Source organism: Seriola dumerili, unplaced genomic scaffold (assembly GCF_002260705.1).
Source record: "Seriola dumerili isolate Sdu_G_001 unplaced genomic scaffold, Sdu_1.0 BDQW01000091.1, whole genome shotgun sequence".
Lineage (NCBI taxonomy): Eukaryota > Metazoa > Chordata > Actinopteri > Carangiformes > Carangidae > Seriola > Seriola dumerili.
Genome location: NW_019174346.1, coordinates 3,778,973 through 3,797,006, shown reverse-complemented (window position 1 = coordinate 3,797,006; position 18,034 = coordinate 3,778,973). Strand labels below are relative to the sequence as shown.

Sequence of the window (18,034 nt, the reverse complement as noted above, 5' to 3'; positions counted from 1 at the left end):
GTCATAGTAAATACTGTAGAGTAGAGAATGGAAGTCGTGTATCCGTAGCTCCATGATGTGCATATGCTGTGGCCCAGCCGGGGGCCCCTCTGCTCCTCATTAAGGAGGCAGCAGCTGCATGGATGCCGGCCATGGACAATCATAGATGGAGAAGTTAATCTGATTATCCTCAATGTGGATACTTGGGGCAAATTCAGCATAATCTGCCCGGGGTTTATGAACTTGACTGAGCTGGAGAATCTGCAGCGCAAACTGGCCTCATGTGCACTGACGGGTGTCAGCAAAATTCACAAAGCATCATTATGAAAAGAAAAACAGGTGGATGATGGTCGCACAGGATTGAACTCCATTGGCCATTTTGAAATTCTGGTGTCAGCAAAGCAGTTCCCTTGAGGCGGGGCTGTTCGTTAGGCTGATGCAGAAACCTGAGGGTTTCTTCAGCTGTATTTTTCAGACTGTAATGGGCAAATGCACCTGTATAATCCCATTACCCTTGTGATGATTTTTGATGAGTCAGCTCATTTCCTGTTTCTTTTTTTGTAGAGTTTCTGGTGTTGATGTATCCAACAAAGACAGCTGGGTGTACAGTTATTACAGTTTGTCAAGCAAAACAAAAGCCTCAAATTTATTGATAAGTTAAAAACAACATTTCCATTCAGAAAATATAAGAATTTACTTTTCAAGTATACTGCGCAGTGCCCCTGAATGGGAGGTAATATTGTAATGATAATGTAACCTGCTTCCACTGTGAAATTACACTGAGGTGTTACAATAAAAAAAACAACTTATGACTTTTTTATTAGGCCTATTGTTAAATGTCAGTGTCTCCACTTTTTTCTTTATTTCCCCTGAGTTTTCACAGGTGAGTTTTTGCTCTCCAGGGTTTTATCTGCTGCACAGATTGTACAGCGCTTAAGCAAAGTTGTGATTTTGTGATCTATAAATAAAACTGACTCGACTTCAATTGCATAAAATACAATTATAAGCCTGAGTGAACAGACACACACTTTTAAAAAGGCATTTCCTGGTCCGACAGTGTGAATTAACAAGTTTTCTCTGCATCTGTCATCAGTGTGCGGCTGTAAAGTGACGGAAAAGGACCCGTTTGGATCAGCTGCGGCATCCTTTTCTCCACACCAGTGGTTTTTAACTTAACTTCAGATATTTACAGATAAATTAATTCATGGCAGCTTTTCTCCAGTTTTACTTATTACTGTTGCTCAGTTCCATGGAGGGTTCAGGTGCAGGATTCGGCTGAGGTGGGGGACCCTCTGTTAACACACACACACACACACATACGCACACGCACACACACACACACACACACACATGAAGAAACACACAAAAACAAAACATGTTTTAAATTAAAGTAGGAAACACTCATTAGAATGACATGAAAACTATGTGACTTGATAAACACACACACACACACATACATTGGTCCAGGATCAGAGAAGTGTATGTGGGACCATGTTAAGAAGAAACCAGCTCTTATCTGCAGAGGTGATGCCCACTGAGACGCTGTGTTGGTGCAGCGGCCTCATACATTTAACAGTCCAACAGAATGGAGAGAATGAGGTCAGAAAGACAATGTCGTCTTTATTAGCTTTTGCCCATCTCTATCTCTGAGCTGCCAGTGTGTCATTTGGGCATGTGTGCAGATAAGGGGAATTTCTTCTTAACTGCATTAGAAGTGTGCTGTCCTGCTGAACGGAGGACTGTTCTTCAGCAACACATTGGAGAGGACTTCACCATGTGCTTGTGTGTCTTTCACACAGAAATCCTCGATGGAAATATAAAATTAAACATTCTCAGAGTGTGTATTGATTTGACCATGTGGCCAGTTTTGGGGTTTTGTTGTTCAGATGAGAATAAAAGGACTGTAACTGACCATTTCCAGTTCCTGCAATCAATTCCTGAGCTGCCTTCCTGTCTTCAGTAATGTAGAGGGAAGTCATGAGGAAAAACAGTCCGCCCACGATTCCCACAGACGGGCAGACCAGGAGGCTGTACTTCAGACTGCGGAAGCTCCACGCATGGGTTCCAGGTTTAACTTTGCGTATAGCATCGGAGATCTACTTGTGGAAACAGCATTTGTGCTCAATGATACAAAGATGATGAATCAGTAAAGTTAAAAGGAAGTTAAATGTGGGAAAGTAGAACTATCTCTCACCGTTCCTATTAAGTAAGGACTCCCAGCATCACCCAGGAGATGACAGACCGTAATCTGGAGGGCCTCAGCTGTGGCCCTTCTGGTTGGTATGACAACATACTGGTAAAAAAAAGTAACAGAACAACCCGTCAGCTTCAGGTTTCAGCAGATCGTTTTATCGTTTTATTCCCAAACAAACCATTCGAACTCACCAGCAGTATATCAGCGAGAACAGCCCAGTTCAGTGACAGCAATAATTCACCTAAGAAAATGAATACCTGAAACGAGACAGTTGGGACACCCAGTGAGCAAGTGACAAATGCATCAATGAAATGGTTTTTGTTCTACACTTTTTGATTATTAAACACTATTTATGAGCTTGTTACAACATGTCGTTGGAGCTGTATTGCCTGTACTGAGTGACACATCCACAGCAGATGCCATGGCTGTCACATTTTTTGTAAAGTATTTTAGAGTTCAAGTGCATCTCGGTTAGAATTTATAATCAAGTTCAGGGGATTTGAGGAAAATCCATCTGAAAAACTTTGAGGTGACTGTTTAGTCCTTGTGCTCGTGTAGACACCACTCATTACTGGACCTACAGCTCTGCTGGGAAAAATACAGAGCGTCTACAGCTGTGTGGTTTCTTCACCACAGTTAGGGGAAGTTCTGACTTTGATTTTTTTTCTACTCCCATAATGTAAAGTAGAAACTGTGACACACTCAGATAATCCTTAGTTTAAAACAAGACTAACTGGAATACATTCTATAAGCATTTAATGTAGATTAACTCATTTGATGGCAGGTTTGTTACATCTGTCATTTAGGTGGAGCCACATTAGGATCTCATACTCTAAAACCCCTGAGTAACGCAAGACTAAGTGTGAGGTTGTATATCAGCACTTGGAGTGCTTTGAGGTGAGCACTAGATGGAAAGTTAAGGGATCACTGAAGCAGTTCACTAAAAACCAAAAATGTGAAACTCATGGTGGCACTCAAGATAAAGCCAACAGGATTATCAACATCAGCAACATGTGAGTACGAAATTTCATGATGATCCGCCCAGTAGCTGTTGACATATTTCAGTCTGGACTGAAGCAGCTGAGCTATACTTTCATTTCACCAGAGGAAACCAACAGACGGAAGCTTGTCTCTTACGTAAGTGGCTGGAATGCTTTCTGATGCCACGAATATGGTGATAAAGAGGCACGGGGCCGATCCCAGCATGCCTACAGCACAGATGAGCGGGTCCGCATTTGACACCTTGTTCCTTAACCATCTTGATAAACCAGTGCCGAGACTCGCTCCCAGAATGCCCGTCACCACTGTCACAGCACCGAAGATATAACTGCACAGGGAGCAGAAGCAGACAGCGTTGTTAAAACTCTGTGGCGATTTTGAGGGAAATGAAGTAAATGATAGAGGTCAAAGGTCATGCTGCACCTGTCTGTAGGATCACAAGGCTCCTTGGTGCACGGTGGTCGGATCCCCTGAGTGACCTGAGCTCTGGACAGAAACGTAGGCATCCAGAAAGCCAGGGCTCCGGTGAGGAAGGCCATGGCCGTAACTCCGAATGAGGACCACACATAACTTTTACTAGAGTCAGAGTGACACAACAAGATGTGTAAATATCAATCAAAAATCATGGCTCAGTAGAGTTTAGGGACTAATGTGCTAAAGTACTGCAGTATTAGTTAGAATAGATATATTGGTATACAGCATATTTAACAAAATTTTGCACTAAAGAAACTTGATATTTTTTAAAAACCGTGAAGCTATTACATAGTATGTCCACCAGAGAGCGAGAACAAGTTTATTTTTCCTGCTCTACGTCCCGCTCAGTACACAGCCTGCTCACAAGCCTTCAATAACCAAATTTCATAATCAGAAATGTTTGTTTTTATGTGTTTATGTGAAAAATGAATAAGAGCTGATATGCTGGTGTGTGTTCTGTTCCATGTCCTACTTTTTCAGAAGATACTTGACGTCCTCCTTGTACGAGGTCTGCTCTGCCACTCCCTGTCCATGGGTTTCTGCAGCACCTCTGGCTGGGTTAGGACATAAGAAAACCAACAAGAAAAGTCCCACAAGACCCAAAATGGGAGTGATCTGATAACACAGAGACATGTTAAGATACCTATCACTCTATTTCTGTCAATGAACACTGACGTTGCTGATAATGAAAAAACGTTCTCACCCTGAGAGCCCAGCGCCAGTCCCCTGTGAGGTTCGCACACCCGGCCCCCACGATGTATCCAAGACCACTGAAAAGACACACAACGGAGAAACCATCTGACTGATCACAATGACATCAACAAGCTTAACAATACAATCTTTTTACGTGTTGATTTTACTTTGAACTGTTTAAAAGATCATCAATCATACACACACAATCATCGTGGATCTAGATTGAGTTTGTTTCTAACCTTCCAACTGGGATAAAGATGTAGAAGACGCAGATCATGATGCTCCGTTGACCACCGGTAAAGAGGTCACCGATGATGGTGGGAGCAATGGTGGAATAGCTGGCCTCTCCTATCCCGACCAGGGCTCGCAACAGCACCAGAAGCCAGAAGTACTGAAGAGATCAAGAGAGCGGCGGGGGGGAAGCATTTCACCATAGTTCAGTCACATAAACCACAAGGATCTTCTCACAGTTTGACATCCACCATTCTTACAGCCAATAACAGCACAATTAATACAATACTAATTTCATTCCAAGAGAAATTTCTGAATATTGACTTTCATGTTGAGGTCCATGTTGTACACTAAACACATCTACAACAATGTTTGACATTTATTTAGATGTTGTTTAAGCATCTATTGACATTAGCTTTGCATGTTTGTAGCCCCCGAGGGTAACTGACCATCTCATACTCATTGCACTGAAATTCAGTTCATTCATTTCTATTTCACGAATGACTTTGTATAATAGAGGAAGAAAAACTAATAAGAGCAAAAACATCCTGTGACCTCGTTGCTTCTTATTTGTTGTAAAGTTTATATGTGAACTCATCTGTTTCTCACTTACCGACTCAGTCACAAGAGAGCTGCCGGCTGCAGTCACTAGCCACACACTCAAACCACCAATCATGATGTATTTCCGGTTGTAGCGGTCCCCAAGGTAACCAAAGAGAGGGGCCAAAAGCAAGAAACTGCAGATGAAAACTGTAAGTGCATGAACAAAAGTTAATTCCTTCTTCATGATGTGATAAGCTGACTCATTCAATGAAGGAAACCCCCCGCTCGTGAAACTTTTCAAAATAAAATTCCTGTAAGAATATTGTCAATAACATCATAGGTATCAAAGCAAAGATCTCTAAGTTAGAACCACAATGTGCAACACAAGTCTTGCAATAAGCAACAGTGCTCTGCAATTCACTTGCAGCACCAGTTGCCTTATTCAATCTTAAGTAATGCAGGGTGAAATAGGAACCTTGAAAATATGTGTTTCAAACATTAATCTGTCAAAGGCGTGATGATGTGTGAGTGTGTCCGTCAAGGAGATGCATCATTATACCTGTTTGCAGAAGTCCAGCCGTACTGTCTCTTATATCAAAGAATCTCTGAATGTTGGAGAGGACACCTAAATGACAACAAAAACAATGTATGTGTAAGCCCCAACAAATTAGCGGCAGTGCAGTGTTTTTTGACAGCTAGTGTTGTCATGTGTACACAAGAAGATCTCCTAACCTGCTATTGTGTACCGTTCCATGTAGTTGAGCAAGTTGACATAGCAGAGCACAGCTACGGCTAAATGGGCACGTCTAGGTGATATGGCTGGTTTTTCCACAGCCATCGGTGTAAGGGATGCAAGGCTGTTTGCAAAGGAGCCATAATGCAGCCCAGAGCTGGAGCCCAGGCTCCACCGAGGCGTCGGCCCGTCCTGGGGGGACGTCACTGCTTCCTCTGCGTTCATAGTGAGCAGCTCTTTCTTCACCTGGAAATGAAGAATGTATGACCCAGTTTAGAGAAATCATTTACCCTCCGCATTCTCACCAAAGACAATAATGTTGTACTGTGTGCACAGTAGTTTGGAAACAAGTCTTATTAGAAAACTCAATAAAGCTCAGTGACAGGACTGAGTTATATTGTATACTGAGAGGGGGAAATACATGTTCTGGATACAAAGTACAGCCCCTCTTGCATTCAACTTTAAATTAAAGTCTAATCACATCATAGTAGATAAGTGACTCTCTCTCTCCTGTTGTGCATTTTTCAACCGAATGCCATGCGGTGAGAAGTGCAGTTCATTTCTTAAGTGTTGCTTTTGAAGTCGCGCGCGCCACAACTAATCTAGTTTGGCGGAAAACAGTTAATGTTTGGAAACACTTTAGAAATAGTCTTTATGACACAAAAGGCAGTTACATAACGGTGTAAGAACAAATTGTTGCAACTATGTCAAAATGGTAAAACAAAAACAGAAAAAAGGAGAAGGAAGATTTTCTGAAGATTTTTACAGTTATTTCATGTTTCTTACAAAATTAGTTTTAACCGCGCAGTGGACAGTCGCTGGGTGATAATGCAAGAGGGTTCAGAGCCCTTTATAGATTTAAGGAAATGAGGCAAGTCTGTGGGTGTACGATGTACATTCCTAAAAAATACTGAGCTAAAAAACACTGTATAAAAAAAGCCTATTTCGTCAGATCATAGAGTAACAAGATAAGAAATCTAAAAGACATAATATTGTAAAATCATTTGTTTTCTTTTGTGCAGACTGACAGGAACAGCGTACTTACAGAAAAGTCACCATGCTTTCTGCTCTGACAACAATGAGATTGTTGTGCGTAAAATCTTTTCTCTAAACAACAAAGTACAACACAGCTGCACTATTAAAGCTTTGGCTGCAAGAACCTAAGACCTTGCTCTTTTTATCCCACACACTGACACTTATACAGTTGTTGCAGTCATATCAAGGTGTAACCCTTCAGCTACTAAAACTGCCTATACACAAATTCAAATTTAGATCAAAAATCACCTCACCTAGTTGTTGATGATGTCTTGTTTATATAGTCTTCTCAGTTAAGTCCATATTTGCATGTTTTAGAGGACGGTGTGGTTCTCAGTGTGTGTCTGACGACTGAAGAAGGGGCCTGAGCTCTAACATGCCACTAGAGATATTAAGTTAGTGAAGGGACCAGCCCACTCTGGGTTGGTCATATGCTTTCACACAGATCTCCACTGTGACGCAATGCTGTAAACAAGCCAAATATCATTTTCAGTTTTTCTCTTGTCTTCATTTTGTTTTTGTTTTTTCATTCTTTATGTTAGATAACATTACATGCTACAGGTCTGATTCTTAAATAACTTTTAACAGCTTTATGCACAAATCTCACACAGCATAAGAATGAAAACCGGTGCTGCTCATCACCCAAAATAACCTGTGACCTCTACTTTTAAAATGTTTGTCTTCAAATTCTAAGAAATATGTGGCCTAGAATGCATTTGAATTACGGGTGAGGGGTGAGAAAGCTTAAGTGAGGCAGCCCCTTAGAAACCCGAAAAAAAACAAAACTATTATTGTTTCCTCTAATATCTGTGGTCTGAAGCTTGTTGCACAGCGCTGGTTATTGATGTTCTGTTTGATGTTACATCTTATAAAAATGTAAGCGTATGAAAAAGCTCAACAGCCTTTATCCCATGGCAGTCAAGTGAAATTCGGACGGTAAAAAGCTGGATCACCTTCTCATCCATGGAAAATATTTGTCTTCAACTTGCTCAGAAGAGACCATGAAGTGATGTTAATCTGCAACATGAAAGATTTTCACCTACATATTTTTGTGCACACAAACAACCACAATGATCATTCCTTACAGTTCATTTATATATTTTTTTTACTTTTATCCTCATAAACTGACAGAATACCAGAAAAACGTTCATCTTACACTCTGCTTTGGAGACTCACTCACAAAGGGATCACAGAGGTCTCTTGGGGGCCTAACGTAAAATCACCAAGCTTATTGCCATAAAACTTAAATTCTTGTTTCAGTGATATGGTAAACATCCCTAGTTAACTGGTGCAGTCATATTGACTTCAGCATAGTTGCAGGGTCAGCTGTTTCAGCCAGTTCAGAGGCTTTCTGGCCTCAGTAGATCAAACATGACAGACTCTGTGACAAACAGCAGAGACATACATGTACAGGCTCATCAGCCACCAACACGCCTACATGTGTGATCACTTCTCGACAGTAAATGTTCACTCCCATCAACTTCCTCCTTCACTTGTGACACAAGTGAGAGCACGGTGTCAGATGGGATGATTATTTCTCACATTTATGAAGAAGTGACCAAAGTGTTAGTGTTAAATAGAGCCGTCAACATCATACTGTAAGAGATGAAGAGGAAAAATGTGTGAGGCTTTTTAAAAAAAAATTATTTGTTTGTTCTTTTGTTCATTTATCTATTTTGCCTTTCCAACAGTTTATGCTTTCATTGGTACTGTGGTGATTTTTTCCCCATTATTTGTATTATCATTGCCAGTTGTAGATGTACTACTGGTAACAGTAAGTAATAAGTAAATTTTGTAACAGGAAAGTAAATCGTGTTATGATTCTGTTAGGGGCTCTTAGGATCCTGTCAGTTGCTTCCATCTAGTGTCTGCTGCAGAAAGTTTTCATTAAGGGCTTCAGTCTTAACGTATGGCTATAGCCTTTCAGAGTGCGTTTTGCCCCGTTAGTTTAGTGAATTCATGTAGAAATTATTGCGCAGCAGCAAATACTACTATACAAGTATGACAAGATTTTCAGGGTTGCGGTGTAAATGACAGTCAAGACATCAATGGGACAAGCTTCTTCAGAAATATTATTTTCATGTTCTACAGAAAAAGGATATAGATCCAATTTTTCCTTCTCATAGATCCAATGTGTAGCTGAGCCCTCTGTGAACAGAGGGTACAAGTGGCTAATCTGGCAAGACACCTGGACTTCACTAATTTCTTATTTAACACATACAGGGACTTACCATACTTTGTCACAAGAAATACCATGAAATTATTTGAACTTCGTACTTGAAATCACTGGATCGCAACAACCCATTGATACTGGATAAAGTTAACCCAGTGACTTTTAGTATGTATTTTGAAATACATCAATTGAGTAAATTCTTTAAAGATTACACAATCTATTCCTATTTGAGAAAAGTAGCTTCCTGGTAATCACCATAGAGTGGTCACCCCTGGTACAACATATCATCCAGTCTTTGCTTAATCTTGCAGATAGTCAGATGCAACATTCCTATGTTTAATATTTGACATTAGCATATGTAGGCTATGTTGGGCTTTAGATATATGGGGGGTCTGTTCACAAACTAAAGAGGTTGTGGACAAGGTAGAAGTTTATTTTTTATTTTACTTTATTTTCTTCATTTATTTATTTTGTAAAGGGGATATGATTGTTGCAGTAAATCTAGAGAAGATTGCAGTCGAGGGTATATCCAGAAGATGGCAGTAAGTCATCAATATGGATGTCTGCTGCTGTAAAAGCTGAACGAAGAAGAAACAGTAGCAGTACTGAGTGATGTCGAAAGATGGCAGTAAGACAACTACTTGGATGCCAGCTGCCGTTAAACACCATCGAAGAAGAAGAAGAATCAGCACAGCAGCAGCAGCAGCAGCAGCAGCAGTACCAGGAGAAGAAGAAGAATGAAGATAATGCTAAACGGAAAATAGAGGGGACGGAGTACTGTTTGGTGAACGTGAAATTAACGCATTTACCTCGAAATATTGCCATTGAATATAGCTGCATTACATTCGCTAAACTATGACAGAGCCTCAATCAGCGCTGTTACTCAGGAGACAGCTTGCAGGTAAATAAACCTTGGTGTGAAATGATGCTGGCTGTCGTGCTAACGATGAACCCTGCCGTTAGCTGTGATTCAAATGATGGTGCTGGCGCAAACTGTTTTCTTGAACCTTCCACACTAACGTTAAGGTCCCATGAAAAATAAACTGCATGGAGGTTATAGCAGTGGATATCGACAAACACATTACTCTCTTGACAAATAAACGCATTCACTGTGCTGGGAGACCAACTCACTTAGACGTTTGTTTCGACTTTGTACACTTGATTTTAGTTGAAAGCCGCTGTCAGAAGTCCCAACGACTTTCGGGTTAGCTAAAAGCAGTTAGCCTAACGTTAGCCTCTAGCTGTCTCGATTGACTCGATGTGTTTACATGTATCTTAAACGACATGACAAGTGGTCTTTTGTATTTTTTTATATATGGGGTTTACCAGTTATGCGAATAGCATGATGGCAGTCACTGTTTTATGCATAAATCCAATAAACGTTTCACTAGTTGGCCAGTTTTGTCTTGCTAACCATGTTGAATTGTCAACATATTTAGCAAACTCGCTACATCTGTATGCTAACGTTAGCTGCTGTCACTGTTGTTAGCATCAACACGCCAAGCTAACAAGCTAACGTTAATCTCGCATTACCTCTATTCGCTATTTTAACAGAGTCAGCTGCGAATTAAATTTTGCTGCCCTAATATAACCCACTTTCTGAAAACAGCTGAGTCGGACAGACATCGTATAAGGTTTTGGGCTGGTAGCCGTAACGTTACATCTCAGATTTTGGTTAAGATTGCAAAATCCATATGCAAACTGTCAGGGACATAATGTGCTTCTTTATTGTTTTCCTGTTTTTGCCTCCATAGTGATGAGTAATTATCTTGCACCTTAATATTTTTCAGTGACATTCGATTGAAATGAGGTACCTTAACCTAATGCCAGAAATTTTAAAGTACCGTTAGTATTTCATTGCCTTCTTATACATACTTGGACCTATTGTAGAGCTTGAAAAATTAAATTAGGAGTTGCCAAATGTTGTCAATTATGTACGTTCGTTGTTGTACACATGCAATGATTAAAAACCATAAAGTAATTGCCTAAAAGTGTACACCTTCACTTGTGACATAAAGGCAACTAAACATAAAGGCAACTAAATGGCTGTAAATGTGCAGAAAGGCAGAATAATACATAACTTGAAAGCAGTCAGAGAACAGAAAGAGTACCTCTGCCAAGGCTGCACAATAAACAAATAGAAAAATTTAGATGTTTATAATTTTCTTAAATCAGATCTGCATCAGATTGCACAGTGATAAGACAGTTATTCAGATTTTGATATTTTCATTTATTACTGTACAGAATTTTTAACTCATAACACTGAGTTATGGCTATGTAAATTGTTGCTGAAGTGCTAACTGTTGTTGGTCACTTCCATATTTTGCAAGATTGTTTGGAGTTGATATGTGCATACTGAATGTCACAAAATTAGTAACTTGAATAAATGAACCCCAGGGATCCTCCAAATATTTTACATATCAAAGCTAATGAACATTGAATGAAATATGTAGGAAGTGTGCTGACAAACTTTTATCTTCAGTGTTTTGCCAAAAAGGCCTATGTGGTCTCCTCAGCAGTCTCCAGAAAATCACATCATCAGCACATGTAATATATTATAGGCACTATGATATGAGCCTATGGCAATTTAACTTCTTTGGCATTTGTTTTTATATCTAGAGCTGAACAAAAACCCAGTGGAGGGATTTTCAGCAGGTCTGATCGAGGATAATGATCTCTACAGATGGGAAGTCCTTATCATTGGGCCTCCAGACACACTGTAGTAAGTCTATCACTCTTATGTTTAGGATATAGTATGAAACATTTGGTATTATTTTGTGCTCTAAACAAATCTTATTACCTCTATTGCGTTGGATGTTTTGAAACATATTTACCTATTATATTGATTTTTCTCTTTGATCTTTTTTGTTCACAGTGAAGGTGGTGTGTTTAAAGCTCATCTGACATTTCCCAAAGATTACCCTCTCAGGCCACCTAAAATGAAATTTATCACAGATATTTGGCACCCTAATGGTAGGTTCATGTGTACCGCACCGTCAGTGATATTTAACTTTGTCTGTAGTAAGCCCTGTTTGAGAAAGTGGAGGTTCCATCTCTTTCAAGGAGATCATAGTGTTCAGTTTTCGAAATGTTGTGGATTGTACATGTATTAATACCAAGGACTATTAACATGCAATTCATTCATTACATTCATTCCATACCCATTCATTGCATTAGGTCATTATCTTCAGCTGCCTTTTTTAAATTAAAGAAACATTCAGTTGAATGCTTGTCCACAGCAAGGTCAGCAAGAGTCTACCAGAGTGAACTTCGGACGGACAAATTGTTGAATAAGGGTTTCATTTTTTAACTGCTGAGAAATGCAGTTGAAGTAACAAAAATAAACTGAAATACACCACTGTCACTTTGGAGAAAACTGAGTAGCTTTAGGCTGGATGTAAATTATATTTTAGTCACTATTCCTCGTAATATCTTAATAATGTGTTACAAATCATGTTATAGTATTTTACCTCACAAATGCATTTTACCATTTTTGCAAAAATGTTTTTTAGTGCAGTATAAACACTGCTATGAAATGGCATTGCACTCTTTTAGTGTTTGTACTCGTTGGGTTTTGATTTACTATTTTCTTGGAAACTAGTATTAACATGAGTGATTATTTGCATGTTTTTAGCTTTATAAAGTTATTAAATTCAAATTAAGTTCTGTAGGTATGGATTGACACACTGTTTGTGGTAGGACTTGAATACTACTCTTCATGCACTGTCCCCACTTTATTTAACAGAACTTAAGTAGTTTGCAAGGAAGAATGGGGAAGAATTGGACTATGCAGATGTGCAAATTTGACACAGACCCATCCACATACTTTAGGCACAGGACTGTAACTGCTCCCAAAGATGCACCTGCTAAACATTGGCTCAGTGTGGAGACAGATAGTTCTCATAGGCACTATCCATAAACAATATCATTAATTAGTTCTGTAGTTAATTGGTTACATTTCATATGTAAATCAACATTCAAAACAAACATTAACACCCATTACATCACAGGAACAGCAATAGCATTTTCTGCTCATAATTTGTGTACTACATGTTTTTTTCCAGTTGACAAGAATGGAGATGTATGTATTTCTATTTTGCACGAGCCTGGGGAGGACAAGTATGGCTATGAGAAACCAGAGGAGCGCTGGCTGCCTATCCACACAGTGGAAACCATCATGATTAGTGTTATCTCTATGCTGGCAGACCCAAATGGTGACTCACCAGCCAATGTGGATGCTGCAGTAAGTTTACATGTTAAAAAAGAAGTTGATTAGAAATGTTTTTTGCCTGTAAAATCCAAGAATTTGCATGATTATGTTTTTGGTGGCATTAAATAGTAAATGTATGATTAAAAATACATTATTTGTGAATGAATAAATTATTGATTATATTACAATTATAATTTTGAAAAGGAGATGTGCAATACATTAGAAAGATATAAAACTTAAGAAATTGAATTGACTTTACCTTTTTTTTTCTCTCTGCAGAAAGAGTGGAGGGAGGACAGACACGGAGCATTTAAAAGGAAAGTTGCCCGTTGTGTACGAAAAAGCCAAGAGACTGCGTTTGAGTGATATTTAGCAAGAATCTAGCTTCATGTTTTCAGGGTAAGTATTCTTCGACCCTTAAGTTTATGAATCACAACTAACTTAAGCTGTTAAGAAATGGCTGCCTAGTTCAACAGGTATTCAAGTAAAAATGTGTTGTTGTTTAAGTGTAAACTACACTCCATCTTCATGAAGGTTCTAATGTTCGGTTTTTTGTTGTTTTAGATTTTCTGGTCATTTTGGTGGCTGCAGTCTTTGGTGCTGTTCAATTTTTCTGCATTATACTAAAAGGTGTTTTGGTTAACCTACCCTCTAATATAAATCGTGTGGACAAAATAATAGAAACACACTCTAAAGGAGTTTAAACAAAAACTGACATTACAACCCTCATGAAGGTAGAATTCTGTTGTATTAGACTGAATTACGGTGCGCTCAGACATATGGTTACAATAAGTAGTCCTCTGCTCCGACCAGACAGTTGTTTTTTGAGTTATCAATGGCTGCTAGACACACCAACACTGTTGGCAATTTGTTCCCAAATGTCTCTCTTCTTTTTTATGTTCCAGTAACTTTAAGACGTCATAGAGAATTCGGGAAGCCAGCGGCCACAATGATCAGCTTTACTCCCTTTTGTTTAAATTTCCTTTCCATAGTTGTGTGGAGCTGTTAACATTTCTGTCATTCTGTTGGAATCAAGGTGATTGCGAATGGTTCTCACCTGGCTGCTGCTGGTCACTGCGTCAGTTAGGGTTCTGTCGATGGACGATGACATCGGTGATCGAGGATCATTAGAACTATTGCCGATTGCTCGTGCCTTTGCAAACGTCAAGATGATATTTGACTTGTTTTCTCATGAATGTAGTGACTTATTGTTTCTACTTTTAAATTAATACTAAATATAATTTGCCTGCCACATTTTCACATATATAATAACCGTGTATAACTGACGCTTGCAACAGGCACACACAGTCCGATCAGCTGATTGTAATGACCCTGCTCGTTGTGTGAAGGAGCTGCTATGATTTAGGAGTGGAGGAGATAGACAGACCGAACATGTCATTTAGTTCAGTTTCTGATCCCGCTGTTTTTTTATGGCGGTAAATAGAACTTCTGGAGTCAATGAGGGAGAGAGGCAGCGAAACGGGACACACTCGCTTTTTTTGGTCACTCCTCTTTCTCTCTCGCTCATAAGGTAACGTAACGCGCCCTTTCAGCCTCCCTACTTCCATAAACTAGTATTACAACAACCATTAAGTTCAAATAAAACCTGACTCTGTTTTAGAGTTTTTACATAATCAGCTTCACAGTTATAAAAGGCAGGCAGGTGTTGTAATCGGTTTCATCCTTTGTACTGTAGATTTGTGTGTGGGAATGGTGATCAATTTTAACACCAGGACGCCTGCATAACATACTAATCTTTGATGTTTCTGATTTGTCAGTTTATGTCCTTTGTTTCTTCTGTTGAATCGATTAAGTTTGGTGGCATTCACTTAATTTCGGTGAGGAAATTAATTTAGTCACAGTGTAACTGGCCTCTCAAATAAAAGGGGTTGTATGAATCATCTTACACTTTGTCATCTCTGGTGCAACTCAACAAGTGTCAGATTGACTAGTTTAAAAGTAACAAAGAATATAGACTTAACATCTTAGGTTTGAATTGTACACATCCAGACGGTATAACATGCTGCAGATCTTTTGCTGCCCGTTTTATAACTCATTATTTGTGCCTGTTAATGTTATGACTTGTGTTATTGGTCTTGCTAATTCCTAACAAATTTTTCTGTTGTTTGTTGTGTGCTTTCCCACAGGTCTCCAATTGAAAATCAACATGGCACTGTTTCCTGCACTCTTCCACCCGCCAGGCTTGTCCTTTATTTTGGCAGGAACAGACTGGCTACTGTAGGCTGCAATAGAACATAACAGTGACTACCAAGGCTGACAGAAAACCGCCAAGCAAGTGCCAACTCAAAAAAAAAAAAAACAAACAAACCCAGAAGATGATAAAACATTTTTCAAGTCTATGAACTGCTTCAACATTCAGGAAGATATTGTAAAGACATGTATATAGCACAGACTTAACCGGATAATATATAAGCACCCTTTCCATCCATCAAGACACTTAGACCAAATGGATAGCGCTGGTACAGATAGATTTATTTTTTCTCCACCTTCCCTCTCTCAACTCCAGCATGTATTAGTTCTCTTCAGATTGTTTTATCAGGATGTCTTAAATAGAGAGAATTGTGATGCTGTTGGAGGAATGTCACCTAAGAAGAGCTTGATTGATTCAAGTGAGACACGAATGATGTGACTGATGAAGGGTTTTTCCATATTAGAATACAAAGCTGTTCTCATGGGTTCTTTAACACTCTCAGAACTCAACATCGTACCTGAATGATTTTGTTTTTCTTCAACTGTTGTAAGTCTTACCATCCTGCTCAGTTGACACGAGAAAAGCAACATACCCCTTAATTTTTGTGCATGCTAAATTTTGTTTATCTTTTTTCAAAAGTGCCTCCTAATAAAATGCTTGGCCACTTCACCCTGCATTGAACAAGTGTTTTAAAACATTGAGAAAAGATGGAGAAATTGTGTACCACCTATGTATGAATTTACTTAATAGCCAGTACACAGGGAATCTGTATCATTAGATAATTGGTAACAATTTGGTGTAGCAATAACTCCCATAGTATGAAGTGTACACGTTAATTTTTGATATCCTGATACAGTTTGAGGTCCTATTCTCCAGTATTCTGTTATTTTAGCAGCCTCTCTTTTCCTTGTCTGTGTTGTCCTCGGTAGGAATTGTTATGCATGCTTTATCCTCCTTTTTATTTGGTTTGTTTTTGCTGAATGTTTCTGGGATTATGTTTGAGTGTTTGTGAATACAGTATGTGTGCCCATTTTGTTTTGTCACGCTCTGCCCTGATCCACATTTTCATGATTATTCTGCTCACTGAACTATTGCAGTTTTGCCTAATGTACAAAGACAAAATACTGATGTATATTTTTCATGTTATGAAACCTGTTACCTGTAGTGAGTTCTTCTAAAATATGACTTTTTTTCAATATTTACTTGTGTATTTAATTCAGGCGGTGTTTTGGACACAACATGAATTACATGCCAATGACAACAGCACCCTTTTATGAACACAAACAACACGTTGTAAAATGGACTTCTCACCTGGCTTATTTTCCAGTATTTCAAACAAAATGTTCACTGAATATTACATATATTTAGACAGTCTATAATCTAGTATTTTCTGAGTTTAAACTTTAATGCCATCATGTTTGCTCAGAAAGATTACTCTCCAGATTATATATTATGATATAATGTTCTTTGCATGACTAGTTTAGAATGGATTTAGGGGGTTGTGCCAAGAATATGTAGCTTCCTTTTCTCTCTCATCTTTTATGAACTCTCTCAGTCAACAATTGCTTTCTCATTAACAGATTTTTTACTTCCTTCAGGGTTGGAGTCACTAAATGAATCCAATGTCACTAATGACAGCCACACAGCTAAAAATAATGCTTTCTCCTTTGCACTCTTGCCTCTCCACAAGCATGGCACTGTCAACCAGGAGAGTTTTAGATTTTTTTAATTGTCACACAGACCGAATCTCATGTTGTTTTCCTGTTTTATTTCATTCACTATCTCCTAAAGTAAGTGCTCCAAAATAAAACAAATGCAAAATGAACTTTGTGAGGTGAGCAGGACTATCTGAACATGACAAATAATAGGAGCTGTAATTCGACAGCACAGTACTTTGATAAAATAGATGTATCTGCAGAAATTTGGGAGACAATGCTCTTGCCAAGTGAAAACATTAGTTTTCACAATCTAGTTAGCAAAATCTAGAACTTGAAATGGCGGTGAATCATACATATCTTCCTTATCCTCAAAATGCGCAACTTTTTAAAATAACTCGGGCGAGAATATTCACTTGATCAACTGTTATCTTAGTTGCTGTCCAGTTTTTGTTTTTTGCTGTACATGTATAGTACTCCTACTATTTGATTTATTATCAATGCACAGGCATATATCACAGGGCCATAAGTGGCCCCCATTAAAACAGACTGATCATACCCAGCTCAGCGGCTTAATTTTAATATGAACTCTTGCATACTCCAAGAGGTCTTATGGGGAGTGTCAGGTAAGTAAGAGTGCCTCTTGTAGAAATTAGTCAATCTTTGCATTTACTGGTATTGTTGCAGTATAGATATGGGGACTTGAGCTGAAATCACAGTGTGGTTTGGTGTCTGTGGAGTCCCCTTCTACTGTATGACTATGCCTGGTACATTAGTATGACTTTTCATCGCTGAGTTCGGATTTAACGAGGAGCCCTTGAAGGCAACATAGATTTTAAAGCCATTTACCTGTTTGTACACACCTACCTACGGCCTGGGGTCTTTCAACTGTTGACAGTGAAG

At 39.0% G+C, this 18,034-nt stretch overlaps 2 protein-coding genes across 2 annotated transcripts; one reads left to right on the top strand and one right to left on the bottom strand.

Moving 5' to 3' along the window:
• Positions 1-583: 583 nt before the first annotated feature.
• Positions 584-7,248, bottom strand: LOC111222201 (protein spinster homolog 3-like). The gene is made up of 13 exons (XM_022745822.1): positions 7,136-7,248; positions 5,846-6,092; positions 5,673-5,738; positions 5,184-5,320; positions 4,579-4,730; positions 4,350-4,416; positions 4,119-4,261; positions 3,596-3,748; positions 3,311-3,500; positions 2,365-2,430; positions 2,174-2,272; positions 1,892-2,075; positions 584-1,271 (listed from the first exon to the last, which is right to left on the bottom strand). Exons 2-13 carry the CDS (start codon positions 6,069-6,071, stop codon positions 1,204-1,206), a joined length of 1,551 nt encoding a protein of 516 aa, XP_022601543.1. The 5' UTR covers positions 6,072-6,092; positions 7,136-7,248; the 3' UTR covers positions 584-1,203.
• Positions 7,249-9,739: 2,491 nt separating this feature from the next.
• ube2g1 (ubiquitin conjugating enzyme E2 G1) lies at positions 9,740-16,674 on the top strand. The gene is made up of 6 exons (XM_022746030.1): positions 9,740-9,955; positions 11,674-11,776; positions 11,930-12,027; positions 13,119-13,297; positions 13,544-13,663; positions 15,412-16,674. Exons 1-5 carry the CDS (start codon positions 9,910-9,912, stop codon positions 13,628-13,630), a joined length of 513 nt encoding a protein of 170 aa, XP_022601751.1. The 5' UTR covers positions 9,740-9,909; the 3' UTR covers positions 13,631-13,663; positions 15,412-16,674.
• The last annotated feature ends 1,360 nt before the right edge of the window (positions 16,675-18,034 follow it).